The sequence below is a fragment of the Poecilia reticulata genome, linkage group LG14 (genome assembly GCF_000633615.1).
Source record: "Poecilia reticulata strain Guanapo linkage group LG14, Guppy_female_1.0+MT, whole genome shotgun sequence".
Classification (NCBI taxonomy): Eukaryota; Metazoa; Chordata; class Actinopteri; order Cyprinodontiformes; family Poeciliidae; genus Poecilia; species Poecilia reticulata.
The window spans coordinates 10,033,024-10,060,885 of NC_024344.1; the positions used below are offsets into that span (position 1 = coordinate 10,033,024).

The following is a 27,862-nucleotide window of genomic DNA, read 5'->3' on the forward strand; positions in this document are numbered from 1 at the left end:
CATCCATCCATCCATCCATCCATCCATCCATCCATCCATCCATCCATCCATCCATCCATCCATCCATCCATCCATCCATCCATCCATCCATCCATTCATTTTCTTTACACCCTTGTCCCTCAGTGGGGTCGGGTGGGTCGCTGGTGCCTATCTCCAGCTAACGTTCTGGGCGAGAGGCGGGGTTCACCCTGGACTGGTCGCCAGTCTGTCGCAGGGCAGTTACAGCAGAATAAGCAGTTTAATTTTTCTCTATTATTTAAATAATAAATAAACATGTCATGTACCAGGAATAATTAGCATTTATCTGTAGCCAACCGAGCTGAACACATTTCCCTCCCTTTTTCTTATTGTTGTTTCATTCTTTGTTTTTTTTTTTTTTTTTTTTTTTCAAAGCTGATTTGCTCATGCTAATGTTTGAATATAAGTGTACCCTTCCCCTTCTTTCGGCTCATTCGTCTCATCCCACTCTCTGTGGCGGATGTGGGTGATGCTACCACCTCTGCCTCATCGCCCACTCTGTCATTACATTATTTCTTTCCATACCATCATTCTCTTTCCTCCCGTTTTACGCCACATCTCTTCCTCTTTTGTATACCTATTCATAAGATCCTTCAGAGTGTTTAACATTAGATGAGCTATCACCTTTAACACTCAATTCATGGTATTTTTTTTTCCTGGATATTTCACAAAACTGTGATTTTTGGTTTTTCACATCCGTCTCTGACCCTGAAGTGAAAATCTTCATTTTGAAGGTAGAAGGCCCCTGATTGGAGATAGTTGAAAGCAGGATAGGTCATGGTGTACATTTTAAACCCAAGGCAGCAGTCTCACCACCCACACATCTTCTTAAAGCCATATTGAAATTACATGAAAGTGGAACTGCTTGTCATTTTCCCTTGTCTCTAGGGGGAGGGGGTTGCATAATTTAGTCAAAGCAACCTACTCGTTATTAGTGTCAGTGAGATCTGTGTGCACAATGCAGAAATTTACATGGATCAAATCCAGAAAAGGAAGGAAAATTGATCTCAGAATTTAGATTTGTGTCTCATGTACAATTAAAAGTTGAATGCACTGTGATTCTATTCTTTTATATTTTTAAAAATGTATTTTCCTAATTCAAGTCTGTTATTTTTTTCTGATCCCAATGTGTCGTTTTTCCAAAGGATCCAGCAGGAATCTTTGAGCTTGTCGAGGTTGTCGGCAATGGGACGTATGGGCAAGTATACAAGGTGAGCCATTGTGCATATGAATTTACAAGCACCTCTGGTGTGAAAAGAGAAATGGAAATAATCATAGCAAGCACAAATATTTGTACTATTAATGGTCTTTCTAAAAATAAATGTACTTGGAGCCTTTTTTAACGAAAACTTTACTCGTTTAGGCTCATCAGAGAATTCTAGGAACTTAAAATGGCAACCTATGACTTTCTGTTTTTTGAGGTATAAATAAGACATCGCACAGAGACCTATATATATATATATATATATATATATATATATTATTTTATTTTTTTTTTTTTACCCATTGATCACTAAGGTTAGAGGAGAATCTACAACCATCTACAGTAAATGAGATGGAAAAAATGTAAAAAAAACAAAGATCTCCAATTGTCGCTGTTGAAGAACAACAGAAGAGAGTAGCATTTTGTCTCCGTCACAACTATTGGAGCCATGTCAGGGAAATGTGATTTTTGTGTTGCCATTAAAAGTTGCAATGTTGAGTTTTAATTAACTCCACTTGGACTTTAACTGGAACTGGATGCTTTTAACAAATAAGACAAAGATGTAGTTTTCTTGGGAACAAAAACTCCTAAGTGAATCTGATTTTTAGCAAGTGATGGGGGGGAAAGGCACTTACTTCCCCACTATTAATCATGGTGGAGGATCTGTGTGACTTTCTTTGTCTTCCAAAGTTCTTGGTCATTCACATTAGAGACGAATGAGGATTTTTAACCAATTGGGGTTTTTTTTTATAACCGATCCCTAATAAATACTGCCGAGGTTTTTAAAGCCGATTCTTGAAGCTGATATTACTAGTTTACACAATAAAAATGATGCATTGATAACAAATGTTACACAAGTCTCAATTTAAACAAAAAAAGAAATATTTACAAAACAAAGGATAGCAAATGATGGAGAACAGACACCACTGTTCCCTCAAACTGCAGATGCAGCTTACTGAAGATTGAAGACGTACCTTTAACCCCCGTTGTTGAAATTCAGTCTTATAACATTATCAGCCTCTTTCTGCCATGAAAAGAGAAGCAATGCAAGCTGCCAGGTGTTCAAGTAGTGGTGCACTAATAAATTGGCCTTCATTACCTTAATTTTGGAAGGTTGGTGATCAGCCAATACTTAAATGTGAAGCCAGTCTTATCCAGTGATCTTATCTACCTTGGCAGCAGTCTAAAAATCCCCCTCTGTTCTCTTTTGCTCTGCCATGAGAGAGGTTTGACTCAATGACCGACCCACCAGATCAGGTCTGCATGTCTGCTGTTTACAATCATCTCCCCACGTTGCTAGTTAGCATTTCAGTCAAAACAATCGGCCAAAACCAGAATGGGCAGTTTAAACTTTTTAAAGATTGGCTATCGGCTAGAATAGCCGGTGCACCCCCGATCTCCAGGCACGACTGCAGAATGCGCTAATGGATCCAACTTGTTCTTTAACAGGGCCGTCATGTGAAGACGGGCCAACTGGCCGCCATCAAAGTGATGGATGTTACGGAGGAGGAAGAGGAAGAGATCAAAGCAGAGATCAACATGCTGAAGAAATACAGCCACCACCGCAACATAGCCACGTACTACGGTGCCTTTGTGAAGAAGAGCCCGCCAGGACACGACGATCAACTTTGGGTCTGTTTACTTTTGTATCTGGTCCAATGACATTATGAGAGCTTTTGTCATTAATCATGCTCTCGTTAAGCGTGTTTGCCTTTGAACAGCTGGTGATGGAGTTCTGTGGAGCCGGATCAGTGACTGACCTAGTGAAGAACACTAAAGGCAGCTCTCTGAAGGAGGACTGGATCGCTTACATCTGCAGAGAGATCTTAAGGGTGAGAAACTGTAGTTTTGACCGCCGGATCAATTATCCAGCAGCCTTTTCCTCTCACTGACTGTGGTTGACTTCTTTGTTTGCAAACAGGGCCTTTCTCACCTCCATGCCCATAAAGTTATCCACAGAGACATCAAAGGCCAGAATGTGCTGCTAACGGAGAATGCGGAGGTCAAGCTAGGTACGCTGAAATAAAGATACCGAGTTTGTTTTGCTTTAGTAGGTCTCACTGCACTGGCCTCAACCCTCTCAATGCAGTTGATTTTGGGGTGAGTGCCCAGCTGGACAGGACTGTGGGGCGGAGGAACACCTTCATCGGCACTCCGTACTGGATGGCGCCTGAGGTCATCGCCTGTGACGAGAATCCGGACTCCACTTACGACTTTAGGGTAACCGCAGAAAGGCTGTGTTTATTATCTGTGCTTCCTTGCTGTGAAAATAAAACATTAACCAGAGGCACTATATGGCTTTTATTTTACAGAGTGATATTTGGTCTTTGGGGATAACGGCCATCGAGATGGCAGAGGGAGCTCCTCGTAAGTGAATCTTCTTCATTAACTTTAATTTTTTCATTCTGCGTGCATCTATTCAGCATTTGATAATTTTTCATAATTTTTTCAAAGCCAGCTCTAAAGGCCTCATGAATGAGTGCGTGTTGTGCTTGCAGCCTTGCTGTCTGTGTCTTCAGATGGACAGCTGACTCACTGTAATTAAGGTAGTGGAGTTGTGAGCTGGCAGTTGGCCTGTGGAGGCTGATGGCACAGATCGCTCTCTGGTTTATGAGGAGATCTGGTGCAGAACCAAAGATTGAGAGAATAGTGAAGTGAGGCTAGGCGCTTGGTGAAGAATGTTTGGGTTAAACCTGGCAGCTTGTTTCGCAATTTGACCAATGATTGCTTGCTTTCAGATGGATTTGTGTGAAGTTTTGTTTAATCTGGGCTTGAAGGGTTAACTGTTAGCGTTGATTTTGTTTTGAAATGGAACAACTAATCTGCAAATCCTAATAAATCTAACAGAAGACCGCTGTGGAAATCCGGGCCTGTCCGTTCCCATGCCGGGAATGGAATGTGTTGGGCATGGGATGATCTGATGTGCTGATGGTGTGATAACCCTCAGCAGACCCACTGTTGATTTGGCTCAGTTACGGTTCTGAAACAGTGGCTTTAAAGTGTCGCGCTATCAAATTATCACCACCAGGAAAGTTGCTCTGATTCAGATTTTTATGTCAGAGAGTAGAAAACACTTGAGTATGTTGAGTGAGATTTTAGATTTATGCCCCAAAAGTATTTATCTACAAAATAGTAGAAAACATTTACATAGAATAAACACCTGCTACAGTTAAAAGTATACGTATTATTACTATGTAAAACCTAATTTCTTGCCTTCCGTTATGCTTTCAGTAAAGTGCCCTGACAAGCTGCTGACGTTTGTGTCAGTAGACTATTTATTGGACCTGGACCAGCAGCTGCAGCTTTTTGCTGACATTTAGTTTAGTGTTACTTTGAGTTTTCTTATTATACTCTTGGAAAATGTCTATAAATTATACTTGACTTTTTTTGCCCAGGGAGCTAAAGGGAGTTGCCTCCATTAGCACAGCTGATTGACAGCTTGCAGCAACAGGCCAGAGAGGGAGTTGTGGAGAATGGCAGCAGAAAAAACGGCATCCTTATCGTTTGATGTTAAGATTCTTCTTTTATAGTATTGGACACTGTCTTGACAGTGATAAAATATATATTATATTTTCACACCTTAAATTGTATTATCTTTGGGATTGCTACTTTAATTGTTTTCCCACTGTTGGTTCCATGATAGCATTTAATATTATGTAATATTAAATGATTGTGAGTTTTTGACTGTAGTGACTGGATGCTGTCTGAGGAATACCATTTATGTCCTAAAAATAAGAAAGACCTGGTTTTTCTCATTACTTCTTTCTTTTTGTCATTTTTACTTATGAAAAGTTATGCGGAAATAAAATTTACTTACTTAATTTTAAATAAACTTAAACCACGTGTTTGAAAGACTGTGTTTGGGTTTTGGTTCTGCATCATTTAATGAAAACAAATTGACATTTTATTTAACAAAATAAAATCTTACGCCACCTGGTGATCACCAGTAAAACCTGGTGCATAATATATGGAGGGTGACGGTGACAATTTCACAATTTCCGCCTCTTTATTCTGGATGAACTGCTTAATTAGGGCTGCACAAAGTCATAAAAATATGTAATATTGTTCCTGATGATAATAGGATTTACAAAAAGGAAACAAATATTTGGGTCTACCATGTCAATGCTGGACTGCTTGGTTTTTATTTCAGTCACAAACCCCAGATTCTGATTTGACATTTATATATTTATTTGTTGAAATTCAACAAATATTGAATTCTTAGCAACTGTAAATATTGTATGCACTTGTATTGTGATGTGGTCTTACTGACCATACTGGTGCAGTTGGATTTAATTAGGGGATTACTAAAAAATCACGAAACCTAAATAAATACTTTAATGTTAACAGATTCAAATTTTTTTAGACATATGTAATACATAAAGCAGTATTTTTTTTTTCCTTTTAATTTGCTTCTTTGTTTACATGGTTACATGCAGATACCTTCCTTTTTGTTTTTCTTTGTAGCAGGATTAAATGCACCTTCATCACTTTAAGATGAAATTATTGACTTAGGAACCACTAAATTCTTCTTTTCTTTGCTTCCTTAAAAGAACAGGGATTCTCTTGTGCTATAGTGCGCTGAGGCAGTTTGTTTACATGTGGCTGCTTCAATAAACATGAATGACCAAGGAAGTCATGCAAACTTGTGCCATCAAGCTGCTGCTGCAGGATAATCTTAGTTTTATCTTTCTGAAAAGTACTATTTCAGAGTTGCACTGACTTTTAAGACATTTTCTCTAAAGTTTGTTATATTTCCTTTTGAGTCTTGATGAGGGTGAAACGTCTGGTTGGGCTTCAGGTCTTTATGTCTTTATGGTAGATTTAGTCAGTGTTAACTGGGCAGTACTCCACCTATAGGCCAATCTCACAAAAAAGTTTTTCTTTATGATTTCATTACTAGCATGTGGAATATTAGTAATGAAAAAGTTATTACAGTAACTGTAATGAGTTTAATTTGGCTGAATGTTAAATCCAAATTAAAGCTGAGCGTGTGCACTAAACTATTTATTTTAGTTATTTGTGAGAAATTATGAATGTTTCTATGGTTTATGGAGACACGCGGCTCCGACAGACTGCTGCTATGAGTGACATGCAGCAGGATATACAGGCCAACTGTCGAGCTGGTGTTTGGGTACAATTATAAATTATGCAGCATGTACTTAGGCCATCACTCCAGTGACTGAAGTAGGTTAAAATGGTCCCTTCTATGAAATTCTTTTTTAATTATAGGTGCTGAAGCCATTTCCCAGCTTCTCACTTCATGCTTCAGTGTAAAAAGTTAGGCATTCAATCTGTTAAGTTCTCTTGCAAATATCTTTTGTTTTTTGTGTTTGTGCTTGTAGCATACATTTTCCTTTTCTAAAGATGGTGCACTGTTTCTTTTTTGTCGTTTTGATAGCAGCGGTACATTGCTGTAATTTAAGTCACATTATTGTGAAAGGTTTTGCTGATCCCATAAAGTAATATACACAATTATACTCGGTGAGGCTAGTGCTTACCGAAGATGCATTATCATAGCAATTCTCTGATACTTATGCTGGGCGTGCATTTTCTGTCCATTTTCAGCCAATTCGACCGACTCTGCCTAATTGTGTCTACACCTAATTGGTGTAGTATAAGATACAGTGAGTAACAACAAGCGTACAGCTGCACAAAAATCAAACCCGTTTGGTTGCCCCTTGTGATTGTATCGCACCGTTAAAACAGAGGCCAGACTGACCTGCACCTCTCAACCTGTCACTCAAGAAAATAATGTAGTCTAATGTAATAAGCATGACGAGCAACATGGTGAATTGATATTAGAATTCAAAGAAGACATGTACATAGTTTAAATATTGGGGTTTATAAACTTAAGATGGCTTTAAAGCCACTGATTGCTTTAAGACTCACTCATTTCTCTCGCATTCACATATGCATGTTTTTAAACACAGAACAAGTGCAGTAAAAGTATTTAGTTAACTGTAGTGAGGTCACAGTTTGAGCTGGAGCTGAATATGACTGAGAATATTGTATCGTAGAAATGACTGTGGTAGCCCAGTTTACAGCTTCTTGTAAAAGTATTCATACCCCACAAAGTTGCTGTTTTTTGACATATTGCAACCACAGACTTTAATATATTTTACTAGGATTTTTCCAACAAGCTTGGTAATCAATTAATGCACTATTAAGAAGTGGTTAAAAAATATTGCTCAGTTTGTTGATGCTACTGTGAATATACAGTTTTAAGGCTTAGTTTATTAGACTATTGTCTCTCAGTTGAATCTAGGACTTTGACTGGACCAATCCAACACAAGACTCTGACCTCAGAAGGCAATTGGTTGCAGTGGATTTTATTTAGGGCTATCAGAGTAAAGGGAGTTAAATACAATGCATGCCATACGTTACTTTAGATTTTCATTTGTATATAAGATGTGGAATCCATGTTTCATTTTCTTTCAACTCTACAAGATGTGATATTCTGTATTGGTTTATTGTATAAAATAAATGGAACGTTTTGCTTTTGTGATTAAAAAGCTCAATAAATTTGGTAATGTTAATACTAGCTGTTTTTTAAACTGTTTTAGACAGAACTTTTTTTTTTATAAGAATTACTTACATTTTGAGCTTTTAAATTGTAAAGTATCTAAATTGTCTGAGCAGAAAGTGGCCAAAAAGTCTAAAAGAAATCAGAATTTCTCTCATGGTATGCATTAAAACTCCTTCAGCGCTTACATCTGTACTTGGATCATTTCCACTGACAGGAAGTTGCAGCCAGTGGGTGATCCATCCTATAAAATGACACCTGAAGTTAGCTGGGATTCTTCTGGATTATTGTGGTCCTTCAAAAACCGAAAGGGGGAAAAAAAATCGGATTGCCTTTGGCTGTGTCAGTCACGTTGCTCGTTTCCAGAAGACTGCATAATAAAAGCCCATTTACTGTGAAACTCTGAAGCTAACCAGTCAGGTTTAGCTGCCTACCTACACTGGGAACACAGTGACTCACAGTCCTTGCTCTTACATTCAGTGTAACAATAAACCTGAGGCACCAGGAAATTGGGTAACAACAGCTGTAACCTTGTTTCAGCGTAGAAAAAGCATGTATAACAATGTTTTAAGGTTATTTGTAAACGATGTAGAGTGAAAATAGTTTAGCACAAAATGTATTTTGTTCTGTGTTCTCCTTTGTTCCTTCACTCTCAGCATAGTTAACAGGGATTTAAGTCTTATAATCTTCTTTTTCTGTAGCTTTGTGTGACATGCACCCAATGAGGGCCCTCTTTCTGATTCCAAGGAACCCCCCTCCAAAGCTTAAGTCCAAGAAATGGTGAGTGTAAATCCCGTTTCTTTTCCAGATTCTACAGAGGACTGCTTCTCCTTGCAAATATAACTGAGTGTTCAGATCTGCTTAGACAAAGTTGTGGTGGCATTAATGCGCGTAGTGGTTTCAGATTTCTTCACTGTGGAGTTATTTGTTTCAAGTCTTTGAACTGAAATTAATCCAACAAATAAAGTAAATTGTAATGATGGGGAAAGCGGAGACGGCGCGATATAGAATGACAATATAATAAAAGGTAGCCCTGCCTTACAATCACTTRGCAACACAACAGTTAATTGGCTAAAACTAATTAGAAAAGGGCATTAAATGTAAATGATGCTGAGTTGTACAACAAACTGCTGCATAATTTGCAGAATGTCTTTAGAGACAAACGAGCATAAGAAGGTTCAGAGATATTTAAGACTTACTTTCTCATTGTTCGTCCAATCCTGTGTGTTCGCCTCTCTTATTTCTCTTTCTTTTCAGCAAAGGAACCTTGTTCCCACATGAGCCAGACTCCAGTGTTTCCTCTTCTGTTCTGATCGACTAAAACATATTAGGATGCGGTGGCTTTTGGGTTGTGAATTTTTCAGAGTATTTGTTTGATTAGTCCCACCAAATGTAAAAGAGGACTACTAATTGTTTGGCAAGAAACAAAATGCTTTTAAGTATTTAAATACCCAAACAGAACTCCAAAATGAACATTTCTCATTCCATATGTAACATTTACATCCTATAATGCCTACATCCAACACGTGAAAAGACTTAATTACATAAACACAGTATGTATAAATAGAAGTGGTGTAAACACACAGAGACATGTCTATGAACTTCTCTGTCACAATCTATGAATATTGATATTCTTACCAGGTTGCAGCTCTTAGTTATTTTTTTCATATTGGCAACATTTTCACCCTGAGTTGTAAATTACAGGCACTTGATCTCATGTATGTTAAATTAAAGGTCATACGCCATTTTCCAACATTTCCTTCTCAGTTGTGCTCAGGCTTGTACTTCAGAGTAATTAAATAGTTACAGTAAGGAGGAGCAAATCAGGAGAAATGTTTCTTATCAGTAATTTGGAGAGATGACAAATGGAGAAATTTGAATGAAGTTTGGCATGAGCCCAGGTTCCCTGTTATTCATAACCATCTGGAAGTATGCTACCAAAACATTGTGGTAGCATTCACATACATAATTTGTTCTCTGGTTTTCTTATTGTTGGCTAATGAGCACAGTCATAGGTCCGCATGTTTCCACCAGAATAGCCTACTTAATGTAAACTGTAAATGTATACATTAGGAAATAATACACTGGTTGTGCAAATTAACTTTTCTCCACTTGATGTCTTACTCCAGAGCTGCATTATATGATGTTAATCTGAGGACACTGACATTGAGTTTTGGCCTTAAAAGTAACGTCATGTTGATAACTACAGATGTAATGGATGGAAATTGAGCTAAAGTAGCGCTATATAATCAGACTGCACAATCTGTCAAACACACACTCCATCACTTGGACCAGATATGCCATGCTTCATAGAAAATGATGCAGCTACATCTAATTATCAAGGCTACATTTGCAGTAGAAGTGGTTATTGGCTTAATGGGATCTATAGACTTCAGTAGATTCTCTGTACTGAAAGTGGACACAAAGTAAAACTATACAGTAAAAGAAGATGTAATGCTAACATAAATTAGCTCTGATTGTCTTGGTGGTCTGGCTGTTAACTCCCTGCRTCATATTTCCTAATATTTACATATTCCTGTTAGAAAGTCTTGAGTCCTACATAAAACAGTCATGACTTGGACTTTGCAGATCCAAATGATACATCATCCATAAATGGCACTAAGAGGATTTTTAAGAGGATCAATAGATCATTTTAAAATAATCTATTTGAATGGAAGACTGTTTTTGATTTATGTTTTAAATTTTCAATATTTGTTTAATGGATTCAAGATGTATTTGCCCGTTTAGTGTGCTTCTGCAAAGCAAATTGATTTTACTTTTCTAAAAGGAGCTTATAGAGAGCTCACGCGCATTCCCAGACGATCCAACGGTCCCCTTTTAGTTCAAAGAGCAGTATTCCGGTTATTCCATGCCTTCCTCGTCCCCAGAAGGATTGTCATTCTTTGATCTTACTTTTCCTCCCAGGTCAAAGAAGTTTATCGACTTTATAGAAGGCTGTCTCGTCAAGACGTACCACAGCCGGCCCAGCACAGAGCAGCTGCTCAAGCATTCGTTCATCAGAGACCAGCCCACAGAACGTCAGGTCCGCATTCAGCTCAAAGACCACATTGACCGCACGCGCAAAAAGAGGGGAGAGAAAGGTAAAGAGAAGAGGCTGGAGGATCTTAAAGTGCATCTTAGATTTCAGAAGCAATTTTTGCTTCAGAAATAATGTCTGTATTGTTGATCTCCCTGCAGAAGAGACGGAGTACGAGTACAGCGGTAGCGACGAGGAGGATGAAAACCGTGGAGACGACAGAGAATCAAGGTAATTGATTTGATCATTTCTGTTCAAGAGTTTTGCAAATGTTCTCCATCCATAATTTTAATTTTGATCATCAGTTCCATCCTCAACGTGCCTGGCGAATCCACCCTGAGGCGGGACTTCCAGCGGCTGCAGCAGGAGAACAAGGAGCGTACGGAGGCCCTCAAGAGGCAGCAAGCCCAACTGGCCGCCCAGCGCCGAGATCCCGAGGAGCACAAGAGGCAGCTGCTGCACGACCGACAGAAACGCATCGAAGAGCAGAAGGAACAACGGCGCCGACTCGAAGAGGTACTGCTCAACTTTTTATCTCTAGTGTTTCACTAAATCTTATATTCTGTTCTGAGATGATTCCTGTGGCTTCTTACTATGAACCCACCTGTTTAGAGTTGCCTTTGAGTATTTGGTCAACATACAAGGTGTATTTGCTTGTGATGTCTATTACATGCTTCATAATTGTATGATGTTTTGTGATGTAAAACAATTTGAACTGCCTTGTTGCTGAAAATGTGCTATACGGATTAACTTTGACCTTTTGTAAGCAAAACTATCAAAATATTTCTGTGCAGTACTGAGATTTAAGAAAATATGCTTGGATTGTAGACAAATCTAATCAGGCACCTATTCAAAGGGTCTCTGTGTGCTAAAATTAATTTTTACAAAAATGTACTTAACATTAATAACACGAGGTTCTACAATATATCTGCATTTGCTGTATTTGCTACTCACTTATTTTCTTGGCATTTTATCAGAGCTCACCAAGACATCAGCGTCGTTTGCCAACACTTTCTTTTATTTATATATGTTTGGCATTAGTAATTTACTGTCAGTAGTAACATTTACTATGTTAAATTTAAGAGCTATAAACAAATGTCAGTAGAAATAAACATCACTGGTCAAGCTGAAGACACCTTAACTAATCTACATTTTAAAAGCTAATAAAGCCTCCATGATTAAATTACTAGTCAAGTATAACTTTGTTTTAAAATGTTGACATGTTATTAATAATCCATAAAGAGCTCTGACCAAGTATTATAGTTTATTTAATATTCTAATTTAATTTGTGTTTTTATTAACTGTAGACTATAATAATGAAGATGAGAAACAAATGCTTGAAATGCATAATTTTTTAATTTCTCAGATTATTCATTTATTCACATTACATGCGTTTGTGAAACTTGCATCATTTCTCAGATTTTAAAAAAATAAACCACCATGCAGACATGACAGAAAAAGAGGAAAAAAATGAATAAAAATAAATTAAATACTATGTATATTTTTAATTTTATTAAGTGGGTGGCGTTGGGGAGCAAAATGGTAATATTATTTTACTTATTTTTTTAACTTGGTCACATGATGGATCCATAGGGGTTTTTTTTATGAATGCTGATTCACTTTTTAAATTATTCAAATAAAACATTCTAAGTTACTGTGATGCACGTGTAAAGCTAGGAGCAGCAAGGAGGCATGTCAAAGGTCAGCGCAATAAAGAACAAATCATGTGGTTTTACTAAAAGACGTTTGTAAAGGTGAGTCAGTTCTTCTATTCATTTTCCTTCAACTCTTTACAGTAGAGAGTTTTTTTTCCCAAAGTAGTCTAATTCATCTGTGCAAGCATAACCCCTCTGCTCATTTCTCTCCTTCCTGTCGCCTCTCTCCTAGCAACAGAGAAAAGAGCGAGAGATGGTGAGGCAGCAAGAAAAAGGCCCCCACCGGAGACTCGATGATATGAGACGGGAGGAAGACAGGAGGCTGGCAGAGAGGGAGCAGGTAACCAACCGCAGCAGAAGCAGAGCTGCGCCTGGCCAATCAGGAGAGGGGTGGGCGTGTCTGCCGGCAGCGCTGCGCTAGTTGCACTGGTGGTGAAATTCCGTGAGAGGGTTGCCATAGCAGCAGGGATCTAAATTAGTGTATTTACTCAGAGATGAGATTTCTGTGGGTGAGCTCTCTGCGTCTCTCCATTTCCAGTCTATCCTCGGCGGCATCAGAGTCTGGCATCAGAGCAAGATCATCCTTTAGTGTTGCAAACTTCACCAAATTCACACTGACCTCCTAAATATCTGAATGATTTAACGCCTTGTGGCTTATCATGTTGTCTGTGTAGTGCCCGTAATTTCATATTTGGTATCTTTTATCCACAAAGCCTCAGCAGCAGCAACAGCAGCTTTCTTGCTAAAATAATCTTTGACTTTTATCAAAACATCTTTCTTTTTGCTTGCTGGAATGATATTGCGTAACCTTCTATCTGTGTTTATCTTCCATTCCTCTCCCACATCATTTCCTTCTCTTGTGCCACCACCTTTCCTCTGTGCCCTCTTACCTCGCTGCAGGAGTTTATCAGGCACAAGTTAGAAGAAGAGCAGCGGCAGCTAGAAATCCTTCAGCAGCAGTTGCTTCAGGAGCAGGCGCTGCTCATGGTAACTAGTCCTTACCAATGCATAATCACTTCCTCAGTTGCTTGCAAACATTTTCTTCTATATTACTTTGAGTTATTAAAACTTAAATGAACTTCTGTGTTGGTGTGGTTTGCTTTCATTTATGTCAAAACTGCTGTCTATTTCAAAAAGACTTAAAATAACCAAAATTCTCTGAAGAGGTTTATCCATTTTCAGTTATTAAGTATCTTTTGCTTCATGTAGAAGTGCTACCGTCTCTGCATCTCTATCTTCAGATTGCTATTGTGGTGCGTAGGAGTTGCTGTCATTAAAAATGAATCTTTTTTTCTGTTTAGAAAGAACATTAGTCAAAAGCGACTCTACGCTTGTGGCTGATGCATATCAAGTTGTACCTGAAATTATTGAGTCCTCCGCTACAAAACGAGCAATCTAAAGATTTCAGGTGCTTTTGCAGCAAACGGATCACAGAAGAACAACTTGATCATTAAATTACCAGAATTTCACCTAAATCCAACCCTGTGCACCATCTCCAATCAGCCCTGCAGTCCCAAAACGATTCATTCTCTGGAACAGACATCAGCTGTGTGTTTAGGTACAGCCTGACTGTGGCTCAGTGATGCTGTGGCACAGCTTTGCTACATCTGGCACAGAAAATAGTCTAGAAATGTAATCTACTCTGTAAAGGAGTCTAAAGTTTAGCTGTCATTAGACCTTCCAGTAAGAGAATGATGTCAAGATTATCATAAAGTTCACTAATATTTGTCCTCAAAAGAACAGCAGTTATTAAAATTGGCTTTTGGTGTTGAATTTTGAAAGAAAAGGAAAACAAGATGGGAGTACTGGACACTTTAGATCTGTGACTGAGATGTTGAGGCTGCCATGACACAAACTTTAATCAATGCGTCTTAAATAAAAAATTTTTTCTGAAGTATCTGCCATACCCGTGCTGAAATAATCAATTGAAAACAAGAAGCACACTTTACACAAATAAAGTGAATATATGAATATTATGATTCACAAAACAAGCCTGTGCATACTAGGACAATATAAATGTGTCCTGTACTTTTATAGTTTTTTGATGAGACAAAAAAAGTAATTGGAGAATTTCAATGTCTCAACTTTAAAGTGCTCATTTTCACCCAAAGCTCTGGAGCTTTTATATTTCTGTTGCTTTTAGCTATCAAAAGTGCTTCCAACTCACGATAAGTTAATGGACTTCCACAAACATTACCAGCACATACTGTAATTCATATAGCAAAATGGGAGCCATCACATTCCTAATTTGCAAAACGTTAGCCTTTGCTTCAGTTTGGTGAAAGCTCGAGGTTTGTTAGAAGTAGGCCTCCTCTTCACTGCTGTGCCTCGCCTTCCTCAGGAGTATAAGCGAAAGCAGCTGGAGGAGCAGCGGCAGTCGGAGCGGCTGCAGAGGCAGCTGCAGCAGGAGCATGCCTACCTGGTGTCTCTGCAGCAGCAGCAGGAAAAGAAGCCCCAGCTTTATCACTATAACAAAAACCTGGAGCCCAACAACAAACCCACCTGGGCCCGAGAGGTTGGGGCGTCTGTTTTATTTTTTTTTAAAGTGTTAGCATGCCGCCGGAAAAGACTCTGTTCTCCAAATCAAAACTCTCGTTTTCTTTACTCCAGGTGGAGGAGCGAAGTAAACTAAACAGACAAGGGTCACCGAAAATCTGCACCACCGTCTCTGACACTGCCATCCAGTCGCGCTCGGACTCCATCAGCCAGTCGGGAATGGTCCAGTCTGCACAAACGCCTCCAATGCAGAGGCCAGTTGAACCCCAAGGTGGTCAAGGAAAGGTGTGTGGCTTAAATATGAGGTTTAATAAAACCTTGCAGAAGCACTAATGGCACTAATATTTCTCAGTCTTGACTGCCTTATGCTTGATATCTGGGCTGCTTTATTCATGTTTTCTATCTTTACTCTCTTTTTCTCTTCACATCTTTCTGTTTTCCCATTAAAACTTGATACTTTCTACCAACCCCGTCTATGCATTTCTCTTCACTTTGACCTACATCTTGGACTATCTTGGGTGCTGCTCCTTGCATTTGGCTGCTGCTCCTGCCCTCTGCAGTTCCAGATGGCTCACTTGGTTCCACTGAAGCCGTACGCTGCCCCTGTCCCTCGCTCTCAGTCCCTCTGTGACCAGCCAACTAAGAACATGTCCGCCTTCCCCACCCAGGACCCCTCCCTCGCCCCCACGCCCCGCCCCATCCACTCCAGAGAGCTTGTACGTCAGAACTCGGATCCCACTTCTGAAACCCCGGGGCCGCAGTTGCATCAGATCAGGGAGGATCGCGGCCCCTGGATCCGACTGCCAGATGTAGAGCTTCCACCGAAGGTAAAATCCAATACCTGAACTTCATTTAGCTTTGGAGAATCAAATGGAATATATTAAAAACTCCAAAGGACTCTCTTTAAACTTTGTTTTTTTTGTTTTGGGAAACTAAAAACACATCTTGCTGTTGCTGTCAGATTCCTCAGAGAACTGCGTCCATTGCCACGGCTCTTAACACCAACCTTACCTCTGGCATTAGGCATCCAGTAAGAGCCAGGTACTGATGACAATATATGTATTTTTTATTTTTTGCAAATTAGATCATTGTAATCTACGGTTAGAGTTATTAACTTTAGATTACCTTCATGGCAGCAATCCAGATCTCAGCCGCAATGATCGCTGGGAGAGAGGAGACAGTATGAGCATCATATCTGGTCTGCCCCAAACCGGCTCTCTAGAGAGGCACCGCATCCTCAGTGAGTCCCCAGTGCTGCAAACGTGGCCGTTTTATCACGTAAAATCTTAATAAAATACATTGAAGTTTTGTATGAGAAAATGTGAAACGGTTGAAGTTGCATGGATGCAGGTTTGCGAGGGACCCTCACGACTCTATATTCCTCGTCAGGTACCTCCAAAATGGATTCACCAATTCTCTCCCATGAAAGTCGCCACAAGCCGGGGGAATCCCGTACATCCTCTCGTCCTGGGCGACCTGCTGTACGTCTTTTTCTTTTTGTTTTGTTTGCTCTTCAGCTGCATCACATTAACAATTTTTCAAATTACTTGCTTGTGAAACTGTGTTGATTGGAGGCACAACTGTGTTAAATTAGGGTTGTAACAGCACACGGTAACAAAACGGTTAGCAAAACGGTTAGCAAGCAAGGGAAGCAAAAAGTCACCTCTACAACTGACTGGAAATTTGTTTTTAGAACTGGTAACGTGAGAAGATCGATGTTGTTTATATGTTTTTTAATAAAACCCCTTAAGGAATTTAAATACTTTTTTATTCTCAAATATAATAGACAAAAGAGCTCACATCACCTCTGGTCAGAGGCCCAGTCAGGACAGTAGCAGTGTGTTGTGGCTRCTATGCAGCATTTGGTACTGGTTGGGCAGCTGGATTTTATCTTTAGCAGATTTTTTTCATGTTTCAGTGAAATTTACCTTCAGATGAGTAAATYATTGAAGTGCAGAACGAGCGATGCGTCTTATTCCTGTTGAAAAATCCAGACCGTGACAAACTTTTGCTCTGGTTTATTTTTCTCTCTCCATTGAAGCTGCATGAGGAACCTTAACGTTACCAAGTGTTAGAGCTCAGTGACAGCCGGAAGTCCTCTGTTTAATGTTGGTGTCACTTTTTATACAACAATGCACTGTGTGCTTAGTTCACCTCAAACATTCTGCATTCTGTCTTCGTTTGGTGTGTTCTACACAATATTTCCAATAGGAATACCCGTACTGTTACACTCCTAATGTTAATGCAACTGAAAGACCGCTGCCAATGACAAGCAGTGACAACACAAAGTTACAGACATTTTACTTGTATTGGAAATTCACCAGTTGCTTAAAGTAAGTCTAAGGGAAATTACAGAAAGCTTATTCCCAATTAAAAATGCCCTTTCAGGCTCAAACTGATTGCCATTAATTTAACCCCAGTGCTAGTCTTATATGTTTGCTAATACTTTGATGTAGCATTTAATTCTAGGAACACGTGTACACTYGTGTGTTTCGGCAAATGTTAAAATATTAAGCATCTCTTCCAACTTTTCTCCTGCATGCTTTTCTCAGGTTCATCTTRTGCTGCATCTGACAAACTGCAGTTTGTGCTACATGAATATAAAGCTAAACACGTGTACATTGAAATACAGTTTTTATTTCTGGAAATCCAGCTATACACTCTACATGCAGTGTGACATTCCTGTTGGGTGGAAGAACATGCTTTGAAGGACAGCKTTACAGAAAGTACCTTGTGTAATACTGTCTGAATGAATCGATGCTTTAGCATTCCCAGACTGATGACGCCATCAGTGAGGACCATGAGAGAAAGAAGTGCTTACTTTTACACAGTGGGCATCTTTGCTGTCACGTTTCTCATCTTCTTGACTCTCTTGTTTGTTGACTTYGAATGTGCAGAGCTACAAGAGGGCTATAGGGGAGGTTAGTAGCACTGTGTCCGTGTGTTCAGCAAGGCTTGGAAACTATGCATGCATTTGTTTTCCTCCACTTTTTAATGTTCATGCAGATTTGATTAAACGTCCAAMGTTTTTCTTCATCAACTGTGATATTGCGATCCTAATGGCATGTTCTGTTACTCTGATTTATTTTCTCAACTTTGTTTTTGTTGTTAATGATCCTGTGATGTCAGTTTTCTTTTCACACATTGATCACTGTTGTGTGAGCATGTGTGTGTTGTTTGCTTGTTTGTTTCTTGCCAGAATCTTCTGTTTTAAGTSCCTTTTGTAAGTAAATTGTGACGTCTGCATGTGTGTGCAGGACCATGGGCTCTAYGCTAAGGAGCGTGCTGAGGAGCCGCCGCGTCCCCCTGTCAAGGCCAATGATTACTCCTCATCTTCAGAGAGCAGCGAGAGTAGTGAAGAAAGCGAGAGCGGCGAGGGACCAGAGGAGGAGGAGAGCCCRACTGATCGGTAATGAAAGTGTTAACACAAACATTCCTGATTATTCAMGATGCAGCAAACTGCTAGTGATGTTCCTAGCTCTTCCCAGGCAACATCTTTGGGTGTTGCTCAAAGTAAATTATTTTAATGATCTGTTTTGAAGTCCTTTACTAAGCTTGATACCAGATACACCAGTAGRGCTACTTTTAGTAGATCTAAACCTTTCTGTGAACACGGCATCCAAAGCTGGCCTTGCACATGTTTGGTTGATCAAAAAACTTTGGTTTTCCGTGAAAATCAAACTTTTTCATTTATTACGATGACTTTGCAAGTTGCAAGATTCCAGTCTGTTTGTGTCATTTGTCTGCTCTGCAAGCTGCATTTACATTTCCACAGACAGTTGTTGCTGTAGGAGAGAGCTATGCAGAAAATGAAATGGAAACAACCATTCTTGTCCTGCAAAGGAACAATTCAAGTGTAACGGCAGCATCAGGTGTAAAGGTTCACACGAAAAATTCTTAGTGTTAAAAAGCAAGATTAACAATAACATTTAATGATGTTTAGTCATAGGAAAGATGAAGTAAATACTATAAAAGAGTAACAAAACAGAAAATACTGTGCAGTTATTAGAAATAAAAATACTTGACTTACTATCCAAAGGATGTGTAGCTGAGTCAGATCACTTTCTGTGCATAGTGTGCATTCAGTGTATTGAAAATAGAAAATGACAGCCTATTTACAAAACATTATATTGYCAATGCAGAAAGGCAGATGTACAATAACAGCGGAAATATTCTTTAAAAAGGAGTAAAAACAGCAGTTAATTGTGCAAACGCCAGCATATATGTGAATACTTATTTTTTAGAACTGCCTACTATTTTTTCCTTTTTCTTTTTTTTGTGCTTTTAAAGCAAGAGTTGAATTTACTTTTTCTGCACATTTTGGTCTGCACATAACAAGCTGAAAAATTCAGTCATGTCAAACCAGAGAAAAATATCCTAATGGCAGCTTAACACCTCTGTGAAATCCTCCAGATAAACAGTTTTTAGCAGAAGCAAGACGTGAGTTCAGTGAAGAAACTCACTGGAGGAGTGTATTCAAAGCCGATGCATCATCAGAAACAAAAGGGACAGCCTTGCATGTAGAATGACAACTTGCTAGCAGAGTTGCTAGCAGAGTTGATGCAGCACATTTTCACTCTCCTGCATAAAGTCTGGTTGGGACAATATATTTTTGTCAAGAAAAATTAACAAAAGAGACTTCGGCATAAGCCCTGTTGGACTGAATTGCACGTTAATCAGCAATTCAGTAATTCTTAAATTACTCTAAACAGGACGGAGGGTGGCGCATCCTGTTTAGGACATGTCTATTTTATGGTAATTATATTCACTTAGCTTCCGGCTTCATATCTTCCTGATCGTGTTTTCTCTTTAATCCAGCCACAGAGATGCAGACAGTGATTCAGTCAACACCATGGTGGTTCATGAAGATGAGGGCGAGGTGGGAGAGGGAGAGCAAGCTGGAGGATACGGGGATCAGACCATGCTGGTTCAGAGAGTGAGTCACCTCTGCATGTAACGGCGTTCAAAATGCATCGTTGTGTTTCTTTTTCACCARTGCAAAACCGACGATATTTAGAAACTGTAAGAAAAATTACTGGATTTGTTTTGCTGTCATTTCTTTCTAAACARGTATTTTAAACTTTTGTCAAACTCCCTCATGTTGCCCTAAGCTCCCCTCTGGCCAAACACTGTTAGGTTGTCAGCTGAAGTATTGTTGCGATATCTGTGGAGACAACCATGACGGGAGACGTCTTCCAGATGACTCCTAATGGGGTGAATGCTGTGAAGAGCATTTGTATTCATGTCTGTTTGAATATGCATTACCTGTGTTATTTGCAACAGGTTGCATTGATACTTAGTATAATTGGAAAGTAAGGAGTGCTACTGTGTTTATCAGATGCAGTGGCCTCACCCTACAGGTTTTATTAGRTCTGGGGATTTCTGTTGATTTGGTTTTATGTTTTGCAACATTATCTCTGGAATACTSAATGATGGCACATTTTCAGCTTACAAGCAGAGTTCACAATGTTTTCTTTTTTAACATCCTGGTGTTTGAAAGATGCCTTGCACTCGATCAAGGCTCCTGGGCATTTTAAAATRGAAACAGGCCCGCAGCATTTGTTACCATAGTTAAGACTTGGTCTCATCTGACTGAAGCACGCAGTTCCAGTTAAATTCCCTGTAGCTTCTTCTCGACTACTGCTTTCYGTGTAGATTGTGTGTAAGTGTTGTTATGGACACTTTTGGACCATAGGAAGTCACTCTTTGCTTCCCGGGTTTTTTTTTYCGCCCTTGCATCTCGCTCACTGTTCGTAATGGCAAGATGCACGAATCCTCGTCCARCCTAGTGGCTTTCATGTACCGTATTTCATGTCAAATTTATAACTACAGGTAATGGAAAATCATTGATTACTAGTTTATATTTCCTAAAATTTAACCCACTTAAAAAAAACACCTTCAAAGCCAAAGAGTATTTACTTTGTTTGATTTCCTCTGTAACATTTATTGTGAAAATGAAAAAAACTTTGCTCATATGTTTCGTTCATGTAATTTTGGGGAGCATTGCCTACAGTTTGTTTCCAACATTAAATGTAACTTTTATCTGGCAAGAATAAAGATTTAGTGTATTTTTACGTTTTTCTTTTACTTTCTTAAGAAAAATTGACATTTTGTGCTCAGTTTTTTCTAATTGAAAAGACTTTTAACTTCTAAAAGTCAAAAACCTTGTCAAATCAGATGATAATTTTAGGGAATACTTTATAGGTTTGTCAAATGATGAAGGCACACATGTTTCTGATTCTTACTTTCGGTGCGATATATATCCTTTAGGTCTCTAGGTGGTTAGTTTATTTCCAGCTGAACATGTCATACTTAGCTGCAGCACGTTAGCCCAGATTCAAATCTGTGGCGTCATCATTACATAATGAACTGTGTGTTTGTTTTACCTGGAAGACCCCAGAGAAGAGGAGCCATAACGGATACACTAACTTGCCAGATGTGGTGCAGCCGTCCCACTCTCCCACYGATTCAGCCCCTCACTCCTCTCCAGGGAAGGACTCTGTTTATGATGCAAGTTTCACTGATTCTAAGTATATCAGTCCTCAATCCGTGGGTTATTTTTATGTCRGCTATGTATGCCATCATGTCAGGCATGAAAGTTTCATCAAACGTCATTAGCTCAATACATGACTATTGGTTTATTAAAGTGATATAGGCAGTAAAATTACATATATACTCTGTGTATAAAATATTTAAAATTAAATTTCTGTTGCCTTAAAGTGGAACTAACGACAACATTTTCAATCCAGTATCAATCCAGGGGTTTGGTGAAGGCATCTGGCAAGTCTTCCTTCACCACCTTCGTGGATCTTGGCATGTATCAGTCACCAGGTGGCACAGGGGACAACATGTCAATCAGCGGTGAGTCACAAGCTTCTCAAACGTCCCACAGCATCTGCWCGGTGTAAATATTGACCCATTAATATTGCAGCCACACTGGTTTGTTTTTTGTCAAACCTGACTTTTTCAAAACATTCATAAATTGTAAAATTRGCTTTAGTCTGTATACATTTGATGGGTCATATTTCCAGCAGTATTCAACCCTAATCTGTTGTGTGGCAAAAATATTCTAATGAGGGGTATCGCATATCCAGTTCTGTTGTTTGGTTTTATGCAAATGTCATTTGAAAAAATKTATATATTGGAAATGATCATTGGTGAAAACAATCCATTCCTGTGTTTTTGTGCTATAGGCTCCAGATTYGAGCAGCTGAAGATGGAAGTGAGGAAGGGATCCATGGTGAATGTCAATCCTACCAACACGCGCCCTCCTAACGACACACCTGAGATCCGCAAGTACAAGAAGAGGTTCAACTCTGAGATCCTATGTGCTGCACTCTGGGGTGAGGATAAAAATCACACTGTTCTGTTACAAAAAGGAGCTAAATAACAGATTAACGAAAATRGAAAAAAGGAAAATGCCAGTAAAGAAGAAAAGTAAATATAAAAACATGAATTCTACTGTGTTATTTTTAGTTGTGGCTACAAGAATGATAGTAATAGAATGTTTTTCACACTCAGTCTCAGTTATTTATGGGTCCATGTGTTTGTCTGTAGGTGTGAACCTGTTGGTGGGCACAGAGAACGGCTTAAAGCTGCTGGACCGCAGTGGCCAAGGAAAAGTTTACCCACTCATCAACTCCCGCAGGTTCCAACAAATGGATGTTCTGGAGGGCCTCAACCTGCTCATCACAATATCAGGTACAGTAACTTCAGCWGGCATTTCTTTTTGGGTTTTAATAACGTATAATTTTCAATTGGAACAGGAAAATGCTAATAAAATGGTGCATAAAGCRGGTTTTATGTGCTATTTGATGTGGCTCTTCACAAGAAAAATTTTATTTTTTTTTTTCAAATATCACATGATAATTATGTGTGATTGGAAGATTAATATCTGGACACCAACTATAAAGTCTTAAAAATGCAAACATAAAAAAAAAAAAAAAAAACTTGAATAAATAATCAATGCTAAGCCTGGTGGCCCGCCAGGCTTATAATACACTGATTGAAACCCTGACGTAATTTTGTTTCTTGAGCTAATCACAACTTTTAACATCTCTTTGACCAAGTTTTCCTTGTTGYTTAAGGCAAGAAGAACAAGGTGCGTGTGTATTACCTGGCATGGCTGAGGAATAAGATCCTTCACAATGACCCGGAGGTGGAAAAGAAGCAAGGCTGGACCACTGTGGGAGAAATGGAGGGCTGTGTGCACTACAAAGTGGGTAAGTTTCATCCATGTCAGACATCTTTTCTCCTTCTGAGAAATGATGGTGAACCTGGTGAAAGAGCATCTTTCACCAGGTGGTTAACCTGGTGAAATGAAGGCTTTAACATAAGTAAAAGAGTGAATTATTAATTACTGACAAAGGGCCTTACTGTTGTTCTGTCCAGTGAAATACGAGAGGATAAAGTTCCTGGTGATTGCTTTGAAGAATGCGGTGGAGGTTTATGCGTGGGCGCCCAAACCTTATCACAAATTCATGGCCTTCAAGGTAGAGCTCCCCTTTCCCATCTCGTTACATCTTGATATCAATTTAGCTAATTATTTTCCTTAAAAAAAAAATTCAATTTTTTGCCCTTTTAATCCAGTCTTTTGCAGACTTGCCACACAGGCCTGTACTGGTTGACCTGACTGTAGAAGAGGGCCAGAGGTTGAAGGTCATCTACGGTTCCTGCGCTGGGTTCCACGCCATYGATGTAGACTCTGGAAATAACTATGACATTTACATCCCTGTTCATGTGAGTTGTAAAGCTGTCAGCCTGCAGTATTTTGGTAGAAGTGAAATCTCTGGGGAAGCTCTGACCTTCCTCCTTCATTGCAAGCAGATCCAAAGCCAAGTGACTCCACACGCAATTGTGTTCCTGCCCAACTCTGACGGCATGGAGATGCTGCTTTGCTAYGAGGACGAAGGTGTTTACGTCAACACCTACGGACGGATCATTAAAGACGTCGTCCTGCAGTGGGGCGAGATGCCCACATCCGTTGGTACRAACTTTAAAACTGTGCGGTTATGTAAGGTGGAGTTGCATTGGTCGTTGCTAATGTTTCTGTGGTTTGCAGCTCATATCTGCTCCAAYCAGATCATGGGATGGGGTGAAAAGGCCATCGAGATCCGCTCTGTGGAGACCGGTCACTTGGACGGGGTCTTCATGCACAAGAGGGCTCAGAGACTGAAGTTCCTTTGTGAAAGAAATGATAAGGTAAGAGAGAAAAGCTTCATGAAAAGAAACAAAGCAAATAAATACCAAGAACTCAATTTAAAATAATCTTTTCTGAACTTGGAATAAAAAAATTCTTTAAAATGGTTAAGTTTCATATATAGGTGCTATTAGATTTATATCTGTAGTCAAAATTTTTYATAGTTTCTCACTTTGATTTAGGTGACATATTTTCTTAGATTAAAACGTATTAATTTATTAAAATTGTCTGTGTGRTCRTATGTTTTGAATCTTTCTTCTATTAAATTGAAAGGAGAACATTCACATCTAGTCTCCAGCCTTTTCTCCTCTAACAACGTTTCTTCCTGTAGTCTGTCCAGTTTTCCTGTTCCCACAGCATAATGCTGCCCCCACCATGTTTGACCGGCAGGATGGTTTGTCCAGTGAAAAGTTTAGTTTTATTTTTCCACACTTACTGGTCAAAATTTATATAATTTGAAAAGAGCATCTTCTGTCATACTCTTGCTGTGTTCCCTCTATGGCTTGTGGAAAATTGCAAAACTGACTTCGTATGGCTTTGTTTTAATCATGACTTAGTTTTTCCCACTCTYCCGAAAACGCCGGTCTTCTAGGAGTCCAAGACTAATAGCTGCTCTTTTTGTCAATGCCCTCTTGCTAGGATTATCAGTTTAGGTTTACAGCCATGTCTTACTGTGTTTGCAGTTGTCATACTTTTTGTTTTCAAATGATTTCAGATTTTCAAAGCTTGAAATATCCTAAATACTAAAACACCAATTTAGTTTTTAGTTGTAGTGACAGTGCAGTGAACTTCAAGTTGTAAAATAAACTTTCCATAAAAGACATGTTTCTACCTCATTAAGACTTGTATAAGGAAGGGAAGTGACTTTTCCCAGAATAATGCTGTACAGGCTAATTATTCTGTTGTAAATGTAAGCGCTAATTGTTGCCCTTTGTGTCTGTGCTGCTCCCCAGGTGTTTTTTGCTTCCGTGCGTTCAGGAGGCAGCAGCCAGGTGTACTTCATGACCCTGAACAGAAACTGCATCATGAACTGGTGAAGCGGCAGCTGCTTTGGTCAGTGCGTAGAACCCAGCAGAGCCAACATTCTTGCTAACGCATGCACACAATTTGCAAACACTACTCTCYTTTACCCTGAAGCTCCTACATACTTGCGTGCTCCCACCGCAAACGCAAAGACATCCAGAACTCGCACAAAAAAAGCAGAAAAAAAACAAAAACAAAAAAAAACACACCACAGACACAAACTCTACATCCATTCCAGCCTAAACTGCTTAAGGTACAGTTAATACAGAGACCCCCCTGCTGGCAGTCTGCTGGGAATCATCACAAAAAACCGCAGATGAGATTCAAATGTCGATATCCGTAATTAATTTAGACTCTGTGTAKATAACCTAGCTTGATTCTGTTCTCTTTGTGAAGCTGTCTTCTTTAGTTTGATCCACTTAGTTTCTACTTGTGACGTACGTYAACATTCCTATATTTGAGGAAGGCATTATTTTTCAAGTACTGTGTTCAAAATCAACAATATATCGCCTGAGACTTGGACGAGAATCCGTTTCAAACTTGAAGTGCTGAAGAGTCCATGTGCTGCGGTGCACAGACCTTATTTGTTCAGAGGTTCGCCGTTTTGACATGAAGTTGTTCCGTATCAAGATTAACCACAAACATTTGATGTATTACAAAAACATGAGCAAAACCTAGGTGAAGCGGCTTGTTTAAATACTTCAGTTATTTGTAAACCCTGTTTTTGTTTTTTTGTTTTTCTGTCACAGCAATCRGGCCTTGAATCTTTTAAATGTAAATTAAATTTCAGTTCAATATTAATAAATGTTAAATCTAGTTCAAAGTCTTTTTTTTAATAAGGTAAATAGAATCAGAACAGAACAACTTCCTGCTTTGGTTTCTTCTTTGGTTTGTGTAAAAACCAACTTCATTCAACTTGTATCCATCTTTCATAGGTTTACAAAGTACACACATTTACTATTTATATGTAGTGGTTCTGTATTAGTACTAGGCTACTGATTTTCTTAATTTTTCCTGTACTTCTAATGCCATATTATTGCAATATATTCTACTGTTGTGGAGTCTTTTTAAGAGGGGAGTTTGTGTGTGAGGCAGCATGATGAGAGCTTCAGGAGGAGGATGGGTGTGAAGGGGACAATCGGTGATCAACCCTGCTGTATCATATTTTAGTCCTTAAATTGTTTTTTTTTTTTTGTGTGTGTGTGTGTGACTGTGTGTGTGAGGAGTGTGTGTGCAGCAGAACAGCTCTTCGTGGTCTTCGGCCAGCAGAACAATTTATCTTCAGGGAGACGCTGCAGTTCGGCAGAGTACTCCAGCTTTTTGGRCACTTTGGAGAGCATGAGTGGAGCTAATGAAACATAATATATTTTATAGATTTACATTCTGCCAAAGTTCACAGTGCATGTTGGGATAACTGGGYGAGTCAAGGCCAAAGAAAGCAGAAACTAAATGGTAGCTGTGAATCGAGGCGAAAACAACTCACAGATCACTAACCAAGGCTTTCCTCCTGTAATATTTAAATATTATTTTTTATATATATACAGTGTTGATTGAAGGTTTAGATACACAGATGACCTCAACTGACCTTTTTTCCAGTGTATAATCAAGGTTTCCCCCAGAAAACTTGCTAAGCCCAGTGGTTGGGTGCCGGGGCAGTCATTCATCCAGCGACCAGACGTGTTTTTGAGTTAAGAAATGTTTAAAGTTGACTAAAAATGTGAAAGTCTCACCTGATAATTTGTGTTAGTGGAAGATTGGAAGATTAATAAATGAACACAAACTAAAATCTTAAATAAATAACCAATGCTGAGCCTAGTGGGGGCACAAGTAAAGCCTGGTGGCCCGCCAGGCTTATGATACACTGAGGGAAACCCTGATAACGATATCATGAAATGCAACAATGCAGCCACATGCATTTTCTTTTTTTCAGTCACAACCGTCTTGTGACTGAATATTTGACTACTCTTCTTTGCAGAATTGGTAGTTAATTTATACTGATTGGATTCCCGACAAAGAACTGAATTTTAATCATTTAAACCTAGATTTTAATGCATGTYGAGACCAGGACATCCCATAAGCTCAGTAATAACTTGTTTAATCGTCCAATGTCCAGACTGTATCTCCATCTAGCTGTTGATCCAAGTGATTGAGCTTCTGTGGTTCCTGCAGTCTCAAACTTCCTAAACCATTTGTGAGCGCTTGAGTCAGATGGTTTCAAACTGGAGATCCTGAATGCACATTGAAATCAACTAGTTTAGGATAAATTCTACCGTTTCTAATGAGAAGAGTGTGTAAAAAAAAAAAAAAAAAATTCAACCAGGTTTCTGTCTGATCAGAAACTAAACTGAGTAAATGATGAAGGAACCTTTGATTAGTGATCAGTGAGAAACTGCTAAAGCTCGCCCTTCAGAATAAGATGTACTGTCAAAGATTGCAGGACTTGTTTGAGTCAAAGTTAAGATTATTATTCTATAGATAGATTTATTGTACAGGGAGAAAATTTAAATGGACATGGAGAACACTTTTCCTCCAGTTTGCAAACCCTTACAGATGTATATCTAACACATACTTCAGTGTGCATTGAGACAGTTTGTTTAGTACTGTATGGAAACTTTTTTCTTTCCCCTTGTTGAATATCTTTTATGTGCCATGGCCTACACTGCAGATTTACAATACACACAGAGCTGCGGCACTAGTTTTTCTTTTT

At 39.1% G+C, this 27,862-nt stretch overlaps 1 protein-coding gene across 3 annotated transcripts in view; it reads left to right on the top strand.

The window, feature by feature from the left end:
• Window positions 1–27,466, top strand: part of mink1 (misshapen-like kinase 1) — a 31,538-nt gene extending 4,072 nt beyond the window's left edge. Inside the window, exons 2-32 of one of the 3 annotated variants that reach the window (XM_008427645.2) lie at window positions 1,164–1,229; window positions 2,672–2,854; window positions 2,944–3,054; window positions 3,144–3,234; window positions 3,312–3,442; window positions 3,535–3,589; window positions 8,447–8,525; window positions 10,671–10,846; window positions 10,944–11,013; window positions 11,088–11,298; window positions 12,670–12,777; window positions 13,338–13,424; window positions 14,779–14,952; window positions 15,048–15,218; window positions 15,494–15,760; window positions 15,895–15,974; window positions 16,070–16,173; window positions 16,323–16,414; window positions 17,831–17,854; window positions 18,191–18,342; window positions 19,752–19,869; window positions 21,327–21,443; window positions 21,683–21,794; window positions 22,127–22,276; window positions 22,491–22,634; window positions 23,021–23,155; window positions 23,325–23,425; window positions 23,523–23,672; window positions 23,760–23,919; window positions 23,995–24,134; window positions 25,086–27,466. In XM_008427645.2, coding sequence (XP_008425867.1) covers window positions 1,164–1,229; window positions 2,672–2,854; window positions 2,944–3,054; window positions 3,144–3,234; window positions 3,312–3,442; window positions 3,535–3,589; window positions 8,447–8,525; window positions 10,671–10,846; window positions 10,944–11,013; window positions 11,088–11,298; window positions 12,670–12,777; window positions 13,338–13,424; window positions 14,779–14,952; window positions 15,048–15,218; window positions 15,494–15,760; window positions 15,895–15,974; window positions 16,070–16,173; window positions 16,323–16,414; window positions 17,831–17,854; window positions 18,191–18,342; window positions 19,752–19,869; window positions 21,327–21,443; window positions 21,683–21,794; window positions 22,127–22,276; window positions 22,491–22,634; window positions 23,021–23,155; window positions 23,325–23,425; window positions 23,523–23,672; window positions 23,760–23,919; window positions 23,995–24,134; window positions 25,086–25,169 — 3,843 coding nt within the window. In that variant the 3' untranslated portion in view covers window positions 25,170–27,466. The remainder of the gene's footprint in view (window positions 1–1,163; window positions 1,230–2,671; window positions 2,855–2,943; window positions 3,055–3,143; window positions 3,235–3,311; window positions 3,443–3,534; window positions 3,590–8,446; window positions 8,526–10,670; window positions 10,847–10,943; window positions 11,014–11,087; window positions 11,299–12,669; window positions 12,778–13,337; window positions 13,425–14,778; window positions 14,953–15,047; window positions 15,219–15,493; window positions 15,761–15,894; window positions 15,975–16,069; window positions 16,174–16,322; window positions 16,415–17,830; window positions 17,855–18,190; window positions 18,343–19,751; window positions 19,870–21,326; window positions 21,444–21,682; window positions 21,795–22,126; window positions 22,277–22,490; window positions 22,635–23,020; window positions 23,156–23,324; window positions 23,426–23,522; window positions 23,673–23,759; window positions 23,920–23,994; window positions 24,135–25,085) is intronic. The other 2 variants (XM_008427647.2, XM_008427646.2) reach the window with 2 other exon arrangements.
• The last annotated feature ends 396 nt before the right edge of the window (window positions 27,467–27,862 follow it).